The sequence below is a fragment of the Apium graveolens genome, chromosome 3 (assembly GCF_009905375.1).
Source record: "Apium graveolens cultivar Ventura chromosome 3, ASM990537v1, whole genome shotgun sequence".
NCBI classification, from domain to species: domain Eukaryota; kingdom Viridiplantae; phylum Streptophyta; class Magnoliopsida; order Apiales; family Apiaceae; genus Apium; species Apium graveolens.
Genome location: NC_133649.1, coordinates 258,092,588 through 258,108,256, shown reverse-complemented (window position 1 = coordinate 258,108,256; position 15,669 = coordinate 258,092,588). Strand labels below are relative to the sequence as shown.

The 15,669-nt window shown below is 42.7% G+C and overlaps 1 protein-coding gene across 1 annotated transcript; it reads left to right on the top strand.

Moving 5' to 3' along the window:
- The first annotated feature begins 2,968 nt into the window (after positions 1 to 2,968).
- On the top strand, positions 2,969 to 4,306 carry LOC141714969 (uncharacterized). Its single transcript, XM_074518461.1, has one exon. It carries the CDS (start codon positions 2,969 to 2,971, stop codon positions 4,304 to 4,306), a length of 1,338 nt encoding a protein of 445 aa, XP_074374562.1.
- Positions 4,307 to 15,669: the final 11,363 nt, after the last annotated feature.

The window sequence follows — 15,669 nt, the reverse complement described above, 5'->3', positions numbered from 1 at the left end:
GTCTCCTCGGATTCAGAGCCTGAAAAGGAATCCAAGCAGTAGCAAATGGCCCGAGTTCTTCGGGACCTTAAAAGAAAAGTGGAAGGAGATGTGGAAGTCGGGGCGGTGGCCACGCCCTTCACCAGAAAGCTGGAATCCACCCCCAGGGAATCAGCGCTCAAGCACTTCAACTTCGACTCTTTCGATAGACTTGCTGACCCAGAAGAACATCTCAACTACTTTGAACAGATCTCGAACATATATGATTACAGTGACCTCACCAAATGTCGTTTCTTCGCCTCAACGCTGAAGGGCGGAGCACAAAAATGGTTCACTCGAATCTCCTCCCGGAGTATCGACTCCTGGAAGGACTTCCGGGAGATATTTCTCAAGAGGTTCAAGGTGAACCGCATGAATGAGCTCCAGATGTGCCACTTGGAAACCATACAACAGAGAAGCAGAGAAACTTTCCCAGAGTTTATCAAAAGATTCCAAGAATCAGTCAACCAGCTCTCCAACCTTGAAGAAAAGGAAGCCGTGAATATTTTCCGGCGAAATCTCCACCCAGTTTCATGTGAAGGCTACATAAAGGACCTAATCCATAGGGAACCCCAAAGCCTTGCTTCAGCCTATGCAATGGCGTCCAAGTTTATCAAAGAAAATGACTTCCTCACCTCAATAAAGATGAACAGGAGGATCCGGGATGATGACGAGTCCCCGGAGCACCGCCGCCCCTACGGGAAAGAAAAGAGGCACAAGACTGATAGACAGACCAATTATGTTCAGCAATCCAGGGGGACCCCACCCCGGGATGACTACTCCAGACACCAGAAAAATGAAAAGAAACCCAAGCCTAAGAGGGAACCGAAACCGGAGCCCAAGTGGACTCCGCTCAATCGGCCCCGGGCCGACATCTTGAGAGAGATCAAAGGGAAGCCGTTTTATTACCCCCCGAAGCCGTTGTTGGCACCCCCCGGGAACAGGGCCCGGGACAAGCATTATGGGTACCACGAAGATCATGGCCACACCACGGAGAACTGCTTCTCTTTCAAAATGTTCATTGAAGATCAGATAAAGAAAGGCAACATGAACCAGTACCTACAGAGAAGGCTTGATGACAGAGATAAACCCTCCGGTGGGGGGAAACATGTGGTCAACATGATCTTTGGGGGGACCTCCGCCCCTCCCCGAAGTCCAGATGAGGGCAGCGATGTCTTGATGATACAAATGGCAGGAGATGAGCACATATATTTCTCCAATGCAGATTATGAAGGCCTGGATCCCGAACACAACCAAGCCCTGGTCGTGACCCTCGACATCGCCGACAATGAGGTACAAAGAATTCTGGTTGATAATGGTTCTTCAGCTAACATTGTTTTCGAACACACCCTTAACAGGATGAAGTTGGGACACCTCCGCATGGATCCCTGCCTCGAAGATCCTCTCTACGGGTTCGGGAACAATATGATCCCGATCCGTGGGGTAATATACCTCCCCAGGGTCTTTGGCACCGCTCCCCGACATGTATCTCATGTCATGAAGTTCTACGTGATAAGCGCTGCATCCTCTTACAACATGATCCTAGGAAGACCCACCATCACCAAGCTCCGAGCCATCCCGTCTACAATTCATCTAAAGCTGAAGTTCCCCACCCCGGGAGGCATCGGGGAACTCAAGGGGGACCGGGGCACTTCGGGGAGATGCTATGTACAAGCACTGGTCATGGCGGAAACAGACCCGGAAAACCAGAAAGAAGGCAATGGCCTTACCCAAAGGCCAAAGCCGCAAGAAATATCGCGAACACTTCAACAAAAGGCTAAAGCGGGATGTCAACATGATAGAAGACTCGGGATACAGCGAAACCAATGCCGATGCCCGGATACAGAAATTTGTGGAAGTCAGAGAAAAAAGCAAGGTAGAGCCTGCCGCCTAGACGGTGGAGATAGAACTGGACCCCGGAAACCCCACCCGGAAGTTGAAAATTGGAAAAGGCCTGGAGACATCCTTTCAAGAAGAACTCATCTCATTGTTAAAAGAATATGCGGATGTATTCGCATGGATGCCAGAGGATATGCCCGGAATCGACCAGTCGGTGGCAATGCACAGCCTGGACGTAAACCCAAAGAAGAAACCTATCAAATAAAAAAGGAGAAATTTTGCTCCCGAGCGACAACAAGCAATAGACTTGGAGATAGAAAAACTGTTCAAGGCCGACATCATCTGCGAGATCAAATATCCCGACTGGCTCGCCAACGTGGTGTTAGTCAAGAAACCAAACGGAAAGTGGAGGATGTGCGTCGACTACACGAGCCTCAATGCTGCGTGCCCTAAAGACTCCTATCCCCTCCCAAATATTGACCAGCTGATTGACGCGACTTCGGGCCATACCATGCTCAGCTTCATGGACGCCTTTTCGGGATACAACCAGGTTCGCATGAATCCCGAAGACATCGCCAAAACGGCCTTCATTACTCATAGGGCGGTCTGCGCCTTTATCATGATGCCCTTCGGACTCATCAACGCTGGCGCCACCTACCAGAAAATGATAAACATAATTTTCAAGAGCCAGTTGGGGAGGAACATGGAATCTTACGTAGACGATATGATCTCCAAGTCACTTGCCACCCCAGACCACATAAAAGACCTCAAGGAGTGCTTTGACAACCTAAGGAAGTACAACATGAAGCTGAACCCGGAGAAATGTGCGTTCGGGGTACCTTCAGGCAAATTCCTGGGATTCTTGGTCAGCGAAAGAGGAATAGAAGCGAACCCAGAGAAAATCACTGCCATCATGGAAATGAAGATACCTCAAACATAGAGGGACATCCAGAAGTTGGCAGGATGCCTAGCAGCCCTGCGAAGATTTATCCCAAAACTAGCAGAGAGATGTCTCCCATTCTTTGAGTTACTAAGAGGGGCCCGAAATAAGAAGTTAGTGGACTGGACACCGGAATGTCATGCAGCATTCGAAGAAATCAAGAGACACCTGATGGACCCTCCGGTGCTCTCCAAAGCCAAGCCCGGAGAACCTCTGTCCCTATACATCGCCGCCGGACCCAAAGCTGTCTCCTCGGTAATGGTCCGGGAGGAAGGAGGAACACAGAACCCCGTCTACTATGTCAGCCAAGTCCTCAAGGATGCCGAGACTCGGTACCCAAACTTGGAAAAGTTTGCCTTGGCCCTTATACATTCCAGCAGGAAGCTGAGGCAGTACTTCCAAGGCCGAGAAATCAGAGTAGTCATGGACCAGCAGCTTAGGAAGGTCATTCACAAACCAGATGCCTCTAGAAGATTAGTTAACTGGGCCATTGAGGTAAGTCAATTTAACATGAAATTCGTGCCGCGCACGGCAATAAAGGTTCAGGCCTTAGCCGAATTTGTGATGGAATGCACCTTCCTGGAAAGTACTCAACCTTTACCCCGAGAGATGTCCCCGAAGAGAACCAACTCGGGCACGGATTCCTGGAAGCTCTATGTCGATGGCTCGTCCACGGCCGAGAGGTTCGGAGCGGGCCTCATCCTTATTAGCCTGGAGGGCTTCACCATTCAACAGGAAATAACTTTCACTTTCAAGGCAACGAATAATCAGGCTGAATATGAAGCACTCATTGTCGGGCTCAAGTTGGCGAAATCTCTCGGCATCTCAAGAATGACCATCCACAGTGATTCTCAGATCGTGGTTAAGCAAACCACCGGAGAATATATTGCGAAAGATCCAACACTGGCACAGTACCAGGCAATGGTACGAAGCACCTTGGAAGCCACTCCCGACATCACCATACTTCATATCAACAGAGAAGAGAACTCCAAAGCAGATGAGCTGTCCAAACTCGTGCAAAATTCCTCCGATCTCGTTAGTTCGGTATACTTCGAAGAACTCAAAGTACCCAGCATAGAGCGAGCTGAGGTCCTGAGCCCAGACAATTGGATGACCCCTTATATAGCTTACTTAAGGGATGGAACACTCCCAGAAGACCAGAACAAGGCCAGATATTTGAAGCACAAAGCTGCTCGTTTCTTCCTGGAAGAGGGTCAGCTATACAGAAGAACCTTTTCCGCACCTACCTTGAAATGTGTAGATCCTGAGGAGGCCAACTATTGCCTCCGGGAGGTTCATCAAAGGCATCTGCGGAGACCACCTCGAAGCCAAAGCTCTGGCTTACAAAATTATCAGGCAAGGGTATTACTGGCCCACGATACACTCCGATTCCGTCGCTTACAGTCCAGAAGTGCTCCCAGTGCCAAAAATTCAGCAATGTCCCAAGACAAAGCCCGAGCTTGCCAGCATCAGTGTTATCTCCTATCCCGTTCGCTGTATGGGGCATAGATATCATGGGCCCTTTCCCTCGAGCAAAAGGCGACCTCCGCTACGTCTTGGTAGCCATTGATTACATGACAAAGTGGGCAGAAGCTAAAGTCATGAGGACAATCAACCAACAGGATTGTATCAAGTTCATGGATGCGATCGTCATGAGGTTCGGGATCCCTGTAGTCCTCATCTCCGACAATGGCCCACAATTTGTCGGGTCTAAATTTGAAGCATATCTAAAAGAGCTCGGAATTAAGCACAAAAGAGCGTCGGTTGCGCACCCTCAGGGAAATGGACAGGTCGAAGTAACCAATAGTACCATACTTCGGGGTCTGGAAAAGAGACTAGAAGAATCCAAGAAAACTTGGCCGGACGAGCTCCCAAAAGTCTTGTGGTCCTACAGAACCACCCCAAGAGCGGGAACGAATGAGACCCCCTTCAAGCTTGCATACGACACCGAAGCCCGCATTCCAATCGAAACCGGATCCCCTTCCCACAGGGTTGTCAATTTCAACGAAATCTCAAACATTGAAGGGCTTAAGACCAACCTGGAACTCCTAGATGAGATAAGAGACGAAGCAATAAGAAAGATGGAAGTTTACAAAGAAAAGACAAGGCTCCACTTTGGGAAGAAGGCCAGAATCAGGGAATATAAGAAGGAGACCTGGTACTCCGACACACGGAGGCCTCGGACCCAACTAATAAGAGAAAGCTCCAGCCCAACTGGGAAGGCCCCTACAGGGTTAAAGAAGTACTCCGGCTAGGAACTTACAAGCTAAGATACCTCGGGGGAACCGAAGTCCCAAACACTTGGCATGGAGCTCGCCTAAGGAAATTCTACCAATAAAGGTAGACCACACATTCCGGCATCTCCCCCATTTCTAGGATATAACAGCTTGATGTAATTTTCAACATTTCCCCAGAATGTACTGTTGTCCTAATGATTTAAATGAAAAAACTGATTTGGAGCACCCCATAGCCCAAAATCATTCTACTATCATCCGATCACCGTCGCCATAGTACTTAGAAAATTTTATTCAGTTAAAATTCCCGGGGACTATTACACAAACCATGTGTACTTAGAAAATTTTATTCAGTTAAAATTTTAAAAACCCCTTCCCGGGGACTATTACACAAACCATGTGTACTTAGAAAATTTTATTCAGTTAAAATGTTGAAAACCCCTTCCCGGGGACTATTACACAAACCATGTGTACTTAGAAAATTTTATTCAGTTAAAATTTTGAAAAACCTCTTCCCGGGGACTATTACACAAACCATGTGTACTTAGAAAAAATTCGATAAAAGAAAGCAAAACCAAATACGAAAGGGAAATATATTTACATGAATTCCCGAGGCAAACCAAGCCCCGAGACAAATCCAAATCAAAGTCAATACGGAAACCAAATAACAAAGTCTAAAAGCCACAAGGGCTAAGTCTGAAACAACTGCAAGTTACGAAAAGTAAATTACAAGGCACAAGGCCTGGGTCTTCATTCTTCAGTTCTCGGGAGGAGGATGAGGAGTCTTCTCGCGGCCCTCTTCGGGAGGCGGAGGCGGCTGAGTCCCGGAAGTACCTGCCTCAGCTGCTCGGGCTTCCTCACGACGGAGCTCTTCAGCAAGATATAGCTCTATGAATCCGTCCATGTCGCCGCCCGGATTCTCAGCAAGATGGGCAGAAGCAACGTCCCAGCAGATATTGACCTTCTCAAAAATCTTGTTGTTAAGCTCCTCGTAGTAGGCAGGGGTACCCCGGAAAGACTCCAGCACCTCCTCTGTCGGGGGCCTAGCAGCAAGCTCCTTCTTCAGGTTCTCCACCTCCGCCCGGAAGGGATCCCACCAACTGCTCCGCAGCCTCCCGAGACTTCACCGCCTCAGCAACGGCTTGTTTATGCTCCCGGGATTCTTTCTCCTTCACCTCCCGATACTTGGCGAAGTTCTCCTTGTCCTTACTCAGCTCTTTCAGCGTAGCCTTAGTATTTGTCTGCCCTTATGCGGAAGTTGTGAAGAATGGTAGAGCAACCGTTGATCCGAGCATTGGCCTGAAAATAAAACGGCTAAGTACCAACACAAGGATAGAAATGGAAAATGTTAAGGGAACGGCCTTACCTCCGAAACGTCCCGGACAAGATGATCGAGGAAGGTATCCAGATCCTCCGTAGCATAGCAGTCAAAGTCAGCCGGGGTAGCATAGTTATCAAACATTTCATTCCGGCGATCATCCAGGGTCATCCGAGCCAGGAGGTTCTTCAGCGCATCCTCCTCCACCAACTTCTGGATCTCTTCTTCCGAAGGACCCGAACCTGAAACCCTCCTGCGCTGTGGGGTTCCGGACCCTCCAGCAGCTTCCGCCACAGCCTTCCTCTTCCGCGGATTTAAAGACCCGACCTCCACCTCTTCCAGCTCAACCACCTCAACCTCCTCAGGCTCCGGAGCAACAGGCGGGGTAATCACAGGAGCACTCTGCCTTACACTGTTGCCCGAGGAACCAGCATCCGGGTCTGCGAACCGCTACCTGCACCAGCTGCCTTCTTCCCCGAGTCCAATTGCACGACACCACCAATCTTCTTGAACCTCCCAGCCAAATCCTTTAATTGCTGCGACTATAGCGTAATGGAAGGGGTTCAGGAAGGGAAGACCTGCACAAGGAACAACAGTCATTCAAATGAACAAGACAGAGATACACAGCAGGAAAAATACAAGGAAAAACTGCTAAGGCTAAACACTTACATCCAACATTATATAATGTTTAATTATCTAAAAAGGTGTCCCGGGTCCACTGGGCACCAAGAGCAACCACAAAGTCGTACATCTTCGTCAAGGCATCTCCACCAAGCCTCTCGGATGGGAACCTGCTATTTTTCAAAGTGGTTTTGTACAAAGGCATAAACTCCAGGTCCCACCCCCGGACGAAGATGAACTCCTGGTGCCAGCCCCGGAGCGAATTCAACATGAAGACGGGAGCCTTTTTGGCATCAGAAGGGAGCCCACAACCATCTATATTAAAGGTAAACTCAAAAAGAGGAGGCAATGTAGACTTTTTGATTTTAGAAAGATAATGAAAAAGCTTAAAAGTCGGAAGGTACTTCTTCATGTGGCAACAGGCCAGGAACCAGGAAACCCACTTAATAGAGTTCGGGGCTAGCTGAGTGAAAGGTATCCCGTAGACGTCACGGCACATGGACTTGGTAAACTGGTGGAGATTGGGTCTCATGCTACGAAGATGCTCTACGGGAATCCCCACCCAACCACCAGCATGACGGTGATTAACTCTCTCGTGAGGCTCGGGCCACCTCCACTCCATATCATCCCCGAAGTGAAATACAGCCTTCACCAGATCGTCTATCTGCTGGAAGGTGTACTCGGAGAGGTCAGGATGACGGGGGGCAGGAACATATCTTGTCCCGGGGCATTATAAAAAAGTTGATCCATGCGGGCCCCATCATAAGGTTCTAAGCCCCCGGGCCTATAAGCAGTGGTGAGATCCCTAAAGTAATAATCATGGGGAGGGCTGTTCTCATCGAGTCCGAACAAAGGAATGGTCTATATCTACCCAGGACCCGTCTCTCCTACCCAAAGTCTGCCCGGGGTTTAATAGGAAAGTAGGCAATTCCTCAACTATGGCTTGGCGACGGGGAGGCATATTTTCTGGTTCCGGGGAAGAGTCACTCGAAGAATGTTCAGGAAATCCAAAGTGGGGACGGTCAGGTCTACGTTTCAGGTTAGCTAATTGTTTCCTTCTACCCCTCCTAACCATATAACCCCGGAGTCTATGCCATTTCGGGAAGAAAAAGAAAAAAAAGAAAGAAACACAGAAGCTACTCAGAAACAGTTAACCTCAAAATCATTACACCAAAATACATCATACAACCTATACATACATATATACACCCATAACAAATGTTATGAACAATCATAAAAGTAAAGAACAAACCCAGTTTTGCATAGATTGAAACCCTTATTCGCACATATGTGTATCCCAAAACACAAGCCCAAACTCAGTACAAACATCAACTTTTTAGTCGTAAACAAAAGCCATAAATCTAAACAGCAAACAACATATTTTGATTCATCAAAACTCGACACAATAGAAATAAACAGACTCAGATACTTAGGGCACACATGCATTCTAAAAGCTCAAACTACAAGTACTCGCTAAACAATCACGAAGAAACAAAAAGAAGAACGAAGACAAGTTCGAGAACTTACAAGAAAGCAGGAGAATAAACCGGCTTCAAAAAGCAAAGGAGCTCCCAAATTCGACTTGGAGAAAAATGGCAGAAAGATTTTGTGTTTGTAGTTGCATAAAGAGAAAAGAAATGAGAAAGGCGGAGTATTTATAGGCACAGAGGGAGAGTTAACCCACTCAACTACCCCGTAATCCGGTCCATTGATCGGAGACACGTGGCACAATCCTGAGCATCCAGAAAATAACCGCTGCAGTTAATGATTACATCGCTGTAATTATTTAATAGGCGCAACTTTTGAGGCAAAAAAGGTGAAAAAAAAACTGCAAAGTTTCGTGTATACACATGTACTTACACATATATTCATGCATGAAGCTCAACCGCCACCTGACACTCCGGGAAATGCGCTACAACATTAACCACCTGTCACATCTGCACCAAGACCCACCCAAACACAACCCCGGGGACATGTACCTAACAACACCCCGGGGCTAGGGGCCACAAGTCAAAGGAAGAATGACAAAATTTTTCCAACTGCCAAGAATTAAAGGGCCTACCCAAACACAACCCCGGGGACTTGTACCCAACAACACCCCGGGGTTAGGGGCCACAAGTCAAAAGAAAAAATGACAATTTTTTCCAAGTGCCAAGAATTAAAAGTCCTACCCAAACACAACCCCGGAGACTTGTACCCAGCAACACCCCGAGGTCATGAGACAAGTCAAAGGAGTGAACTTTTTCCTACTCCCCCATCCGGGAAAACCCGCATAAGGGAGTGGGAGGCAAATGATGGGCCAGAAATAATCAGGCCCAGGTAGAAGAGCAGGGGCCCAAAAGAGATGCCACCCCAGGCCCATGCCGAAGTGGTCCCCGGTGCCACGTGGCACAGGACAAAAGAGTCAACTGTCTCATGTTACCCAAAATGGAACAATTGCATCCTAGCCATTCATGGGCAACCATCCCAAGATAGCTCTGATGGAGAAAGGACAGCTGACCACACAGCTCATCTGGACCGTCCAACCTATCACCACACAAGAATGATCAAATGTCAGGATGAAGAGGTACAAACCCCAAAAACCCTAAATCGTGGGACCTATAAAAGGCCCCAAAAAGAGGGGTTTAGGGGTTGGAAAATATTTGACTGTCATACTCACATACACACACCCTCACATATTTTTGAATAGCTCCTTCTTCCCTCTTCTTCCTCTTCTTCAAGAAAGCTCATTTCTTATTCTCACACCGGAGTTGTTGCGGGATACAATCCCTCTCCGGTTCTGTTTTGCAGAGACCCCTACCTAGCAGGCTAACCGCCCCCAAACTGCTGCGCAGGCCAGGTCCCCGCACGTGAGAGAAAGAAGAAAACCTGGGAAGAAACCGATTTATCAGTTATTGTATGTTTAAATATTAAGTACGAGATTAGCTTGGATGGAATGCATTTCACACAGAAAACTCATTATGTTCTTGCCACTTGGATTGTAGCAGATTGGACTTTTAAATTTGATTGTGATGTTCAAGGTTAAAGATTATTAGGGGGTTCACATTAATATATTGAAGTCTCCAAACTAAATAATAATATATTTGACTGTGATGCTTTGCTTACACACACTATGCACTGTGATTTTAACTTTATATTACTTTTGTATGTTAAATTCACTTTCTTTTTGTTTTGAGGTGTTAGCTAAATGTTATAAGGTATTATATGCAACATTATGATTACCTTTTCTTGACACCTAGCTGCGAGCTTTAATAAATAATGTTTAGTTGCTGCAGTGTTATTTATTGATAGTTTTTAAAAAGTTGAGATGTTTCGGTGTCGATGAATGTTGAGAAAATTGTATATCGAGCTGTTGTTGCTGAAGATGTCAGATCTCCACCTACTCCTGCTCTCTTTCGGGAACCCAAACAGCTACCCGCCTCCTCTGCTCTTGTTTGGGGAACATAAATAGGTGGCCGCAGTTTTCTTAAAATTGTTGTTTATAACTTTATTAATTTTATGCAAGTTTTGGATTTAATGTCATATTATATTTTGGGTGATTTGTTAAGTTTGATTATTTTTCTGGTTTTACATTGGTTGATACTTTTTATTCGTCAAGTTTGTGTAATATAGTTATTGCTGGAGTTTTTGTGTGAGCCCTTTTCTATCATATAGTAGCTTTTTAGAATAATTTGAATTTAGTAATGTTGTTTGCTGGAAGCAAGGAAAAAATGTATGGTTTGAAAATGTGTGTTTGTAAACCTGTAGTTGTTCTAAAGTAATGGAATGTTATTTGTCATGAGTTGTGTTTGTATGTGTATTTAAAGCAGTAGAGTTTTAGAACATCATTCTTATAAATTTGAGTGAGTATAAAAAATACGGAGATTAGGTATAAGAGATATAGAGATGACTTGGACAAAATTATAGAAAGTTTGTAATATCTAATTGAGAAAATAGTTTCTAAAGTTTACAATACACTATAGACAACTTTCACCCTATATTATAAATTTTAATCATTATTTTTAATAGCATCTACTTATTGTGACATTGAGAACCTTATTCACTTATTGATGATATGTTAATGGCACTGAAGTGCATGCCTTCTACATTCAAAGTGTTAGAAAAACAATATTGGATGAGATATTGATCCATTGCTTACTTCTAAGAGTCGGGAAGATGAATTATTGACGTAAAAGTGCTCGATTACAAGGATGTATTAAATAAATTTGTTTCCCTAGACATGCTCTTTAGGACATCACAGTTCCAGGAATTTGTAGAGGGCATCATTATATACACAATTGAAGAATCATATCTCACGAGGACCAATTACACTTGCAATTCTATTATTTATTATAGGTGGGAGTTGGAATATCAACTACAATAATTGATATTTATTTGTTGTTTGAGTTAGGTATGGCTTTGAGGTTTTTCTGGATGGAATTTATGCATTTGTTTATTTTTAGTACTATAGGGTACTGTTTGTGTAAGTTTAGTTAAGTTGCATATGACCCTTAATCCCTTTATTGTGCTTGCATGCATACTAATGCAAGTTGTCTTAAATTTTTTCGGTCTTAGATTTTCTTTCTTTTGTGCATAGTAGGCTGCGTGTGTACTTTACATGCCAGATGTGGTCTTGTAAGGAATATGTTGTAAGCTTAATGATTACATGCCAAAAATAGTTCTAAGTAGATAGATTAAATGATTTTATAATGTTATGGAATTGACCAAGTCGAGAATCGGGATCTGTCTAACAATGAGGATATGATCAAATATCAGGATATGATTATCCGTTGAAAGCTTCATTATCGTCCTTTGACAATCTATTCAATCATTCGTTGATGCTTTTATATGAATATCCTTTGAAGCTATAACATATATCCGTTGATCAGCTTATCCGTTGATAATGACCTAAATGACAAGTCAGAGCTGCGAGATAAATCAGAATATGCGGATTTATAGGATCGTAGTTGATTTAGATATGTATAGAAAGTAGAAGAGTTATACTGTAACATATCTTGTAATTGATAGAGATTGATTGTAGTTGTTTAATATATAAACACAGAATAGGTTATCACTTAGTGATGCACATAACTCGGGTAATTCTATAACCTAGCAGCTCTTAAGAATATTATTCTTGAGAGAGTTTTGTAACAGTTTATTAAAGATCAATATAAACTGTTATTTGATTCATCTGTTCTTACTTTACTTCCGTAATACATCAATTTATTTTGTAATCGTATATAACCCCCTTAAACAATTACTTTACTGGGCAACAAGTGGTATCAGAGCGGTCAAATTAACTGTTAATTTTAAAAGGTCAAGATGTTTGGAAGTAAGTATGAAAGCATGAAAATTCTCATCCTGAAGAAAGTTGATTACTCTACATGGAGAGTAAAGATGTTAATGTTCCTGGAAGCTATTGATGATGCATATGTTGATATCATCAAAATAGGACCTCCTTATCCTATGAAAACTGTGGCTTTGACCCCGGATGTTCCTGAACACAATGTCAGGAAAGAAAAATTAAAGTGGTCAGATCCTGAGAAGGCTTCAATGCTTAAGGATGCAAAAATTAGGAATATTCGGCATAATAGTTTGGACAATGTGATGTCCAATAGGGTGATTGCCTGCAAGACTGCAAAAGAGATATGAGATTCCCTAGAGTCACAGTGCCAAGGTACAATGGCAATAAAGAAGAATAGAAGAGTTGTTCTTGTACAAGAATATGAACAATTTGGTGCCAAAGCTGATGATTCAATTACTGAAAATATATGATAGATTTTTGACAGTGCTGAATAATCTATCATTGGATGGCAAAGAGTATGATAGAGAAGACTCAAATACCAAGTTTCTGAGAGCTCTTCCAGAATATTGGGATACACAAGCCTCAATAATCAGGAATCAATATGATCTTGATTTACTAACTCTAGATAAAGTTTATGGGATGCTGAAAACTCATGACTTGGAGATCCAGTAAAGGAATAATAAAAGGGTCAGAAGATGAAGGTTGTGGCTCTAAATACTGAGACTCATAAAGGCAAGGAAAAGATGAGTGAGAGGTCAAGAAGAAAGAACATAGTGGAAGAGTCAGATATTGATGAATCATTAGATACTAACACAGAGTCTGAAGAGGATTCTGAGATCGAACTGGATGATCCTCAAGTTGTTGAGATGGCTGCAATGCTGGTGAAAGGCTTTAGAAGGATGAGGTATGCAAAACCACAAAGGAAAGGTGGTTTTAACAGAAAGTACTCTGGAGATGGAAAAGAAAAGTTCAAAAAGAATGATGGACAGTACACTAAGGGAAGGAAGTTTGACAAGACCAAGGTGACTTGTTACAACTGCAACGAAAGGGGACATCTGGCTACTGAGTGCCCCAAGTCAACTGGAAAAGCTTTGGTCACAACAAACTCTAACAAAGACTGGATGGATTCATCGGGATCTGACAATGATTATCAATGATATGCATACATGGCCAATCATGAGAGGATGCTTCAGGAACTGATAAGGTACCTTCAGTTGTATTCCCTATTGATACTAATAATTTATCTCAACTGAAAACTTTCTTATATTCTCTGCAAGTCACTTTTAAAAGTAAGATTATTGAATGTGACAGTTTAATTGCTGATAATATGATGCTTAGAGAAAGAAATGATTTCTTAGAAGCTGAGTTAGTATGCATGCATGAAAATGAAAAGGCATATAAAAAGGCCCAACATAATGAAACTCAGATAAACATCAAATATTCTAGGCTAGAGAAAGTTCTTGAGAAAGAAAGAGAGGTGTTTAAAATATGGATGACTTTAGAAAGAAAAGTTCATAGTTTCATCAGTGATAAGAATTTGAAAGAATGTCTAGGTTATAATATATTTACTGATAGGAATATCAATAAGGCTATTAGTAACACTACTCCTGTTAAGTTTGTAAGAACTGATGAAAATGGAGTGAAGTCTATTTATGTAGTTGGTTATACCTCTAAGAATCCTGATAAGAAGAAAGCTGAACCTAGAGTTTCTGATAAGAAGAAAGAAGAGCCTAAAATAGAAGAAAAGAAAAGCAAAAATATAGGACTTCCTTCTAAAATTCAGTTAGACAAGAAAATTTGTGAGTTAACTGCTAGGACTCCCAAATCTAGGACTAAAAGAGGTAGAAATGGAAAACAAGGGATAAATAAGGCAAGCAACTATAAGTATATTCCTGATGCTCCTAGGAAAGCTTGTTTTAACTGTGGTAATACTAATCATATTGCTATTGATTGCAGGAAGCCGAAAAAGAAAGTAACTAAGATTCTTGAGTCTGATATTAGTGGTAGATCAGTACTTTATAAACCACAGAACCCTTGTTCTCATTGTGGTAATAGTTGGCATTCTATTTACACTTGTAAAGATTATCATAGTCTGTATCACAACAATATTGATCCTTTACCCAAATTCAATAAAAATGATGTTTTAAATAGACCTGCTAAACTTAATGTGCATATATCTTATAGAGTTAAAACTGTCAAGACAAATCCTAATGGAGCAATTCCTGATGGATCGATTCCTGACAAGAAATCTTATACTGTAAAAATACATAAGATGTCCAAAAGGATCCAACAAGTGTGGGTTCTTAAAAATTCTAACTGATTTCCATATTTATGATTATAGGGAAACAAGAAGAATGTGCTTGTTTTGGACAATGGTTGTTTTGCACATATGATTGGAAATAAATTCCTGTTGTCAGAATATGAGGAGAAGGCTGATCCCAGTGGTTTCCTATGGTGATGAAAATGTAGGAAAAACACTGGGATATGGAAATATAATCATTGGAAATGTCATCATCTCGAATGTAGCTTTGGTAGATGGACCAAAGCACAATCTTTTGAGCATCAGCCAAATCACTGACAGAGGTTTCTATGTTGTGTTCAATGATACTCATTGTGAAGTAGTTCATAAGATCACAAAGAAGATTTTTTTCAAAGCTTACAAACATGGAAACATTTATGAAGTCAAACTTTATGAAAATACTGATGGTCCTGAAACTTGTTTAGTAACCAAAACATCATTAGATGAAATACTTTTGGGCTGAAGTTGTCAACACTGCCTGTTATACTCATAACCTGACCCTGATCAATAGACATGGATTAACTCTTTATTAAATGATCAAGGAAAAAAATCCAAAATTAAAGCATCTCCATATCTTTGGATGCAAGTGTTATGTTCTAAGAATACATCCTAGAATGCTTGGAAAAATTGACAGAAAAGCTGATGAAGGGATTTTTGTTGGATATGCTGTGGGAAAGGCATATAGGGTCTACAATCTAAGAACCAACATTGTTATAGAATCAATACATGTTGTGTTTAATGAAAAAAAGATTGAATGACTGCAAGATGGAGATTTCCATGAAAGTCTAAAGTTTGATAATATGGAGATGGTTAGTGATGATAGTGATGATGAAAGTGATCAAGAAACAGTGAATAAGGATAATGCAGAAAAATCCACTACTAATGAAGCACATGATTCAACATCTGTTGAGTTACAAAATGCATCAACCGTCGGGAGACAATCTGCCTTATCCGTCGGGAGACAATCAGCTTCATCCGTCGGGACACATAGTGCATCATCCGTTGGGTCATTAAGAGAAGCTGAAAGTCAGAATAGGTCACTTACAGAAAGTTCCCCTTTCTCAAATCAAAGATTCAAAAACTCAGGGGGAGTTTCTAATAATCAAAACTCAGTCA